Here is a 1,188-nt window from a genome sequence, read left to right on the forward strand (position 1 = left end):
CTCACTGGGGTACAGTCCCACACACACTGACTCTCACTGGGGTACAGCCATTTTTGCAACGTTTAAGACTGTGGTTTGTAATTTTTTTTGGTGGTTTGGGATATTGAAAGGTACAGAACAAAGATGTGAAAATGGCGTTCGGGTGCAGAGTAGCTATGATTTCTGTGCAGTGGTGAATGTTCTGTTCTTGTTCCTGGTACCTCCCCATTGAATTAGCTGAATCGGAACTGCAACATGGACAAGTTCCTCAGCTCTCCCAGTCCATGTCAGTATTTTCCCTCCATGGAATGCTAAACCTAAAATCCACAATTCATTCCATTAACCCATTGCTATCCTACTCTTTGATGTTGTGATGTTCTCTGATTCAGTCCTGAATTTGGATTTTTCCCACTGCCTCAGTCTGGTTAAAAATAATTCCCCTGCTACACCTAAATCACGAGCATTTGCTCTTGTATCCCTGTTCCATTCTTCTAGATCACGGGCTGTTAGCAACGGATTTCTTGCCTGGTGATAGCTGTTGATGATGGGCTATTCTGGCTGAATTTTGTGTGGTTTTGAATAATCGCTTTGTTTTCTGACCCTGCAGCTGATGACGTCAATTCTTCGTTTCAAATCCAAAGGCAGTTTGAACCTGAAGGCCCACTGGTGAGTGTAGCTGCTGCTGGGAGTCACGAAGTGAGCTCTGGTTGGTGTGGGATGGACCCATTTGTGTGGACTGGGTTGGACTAGGCCTTTGGGTCAGGTTTTCTTGACCCTGGAAGATGTGTGGAGATGGCCTGAGATGGAGAGTGAAATGGTTTGATGTAGTCAGTCTATACCTGATTCAGTCTGCTACTATCAGTTCTTGACCCATGCTGTTTAATTTCCATTCCGCTAGGTGAATTCCGAGTTTTATGTGGGATGGTTGGATTACTGGGGAGTGGAACATTCAGTTGTTCCAATTGAAAATGCCACCAGAATGCTGGAGGAGATGCTGCTACTTGGAGCCAGTGTGAATATGTAAGCTAATGTCTTTAATTACCCCCTGTCGGACAAATCAGTCGCTCTGACACTGCCCCTCGGAATACACAGCTCCTGGATACCCCACTTGGCTCCCTTGTGTTACTCGCGTTATCCTTGATAATGGATTCCCCATCTCCAGCTGCCTGCCTCACCCCCACCCCCACCTCCCCACTCCCTCACCCCCAC

General features: G+C 46.7%; 1 protein-coding gene across 1 annotated transcript in view; it reads left to right on the plus strand.

Annotated features, from left to right (window-relative positions):
* glb1l (galactosidase, beta 1-like) overlaps positions 1–1,188 on the plus strand; it is a 43,767-nt gene that overhangs the window by 29,668 nt on the left and 12,911 nt on the right. The window contains exons 6-7 of the mRNA XM_048599292.1: positions 587–645; positions 878–999. Coding sequence (XP_048455249.1) covers positions 587–645; positions 878–999 — 181 coding nt within the window. The remainder of the gene's footprint in view (positions 1–586; positions 646–877; positions 1,000–1,188) is intronic.

Source organism: Rhincodon typus, chromosome 7, assembly GCF_021869965.1.
Source record: "Rhincodon typus isolate 14 chromosome 7, sRhiTyp1.1, whole genome shotgun sequence".
In the NCBI taxonomy this organism is placed as follows: Eukaryota; Metazoa; Chordata; class Chondrichthyes; order Orectolobiformes; family Rhincodontidae; genus Rhincodon; species Rhincodon typus.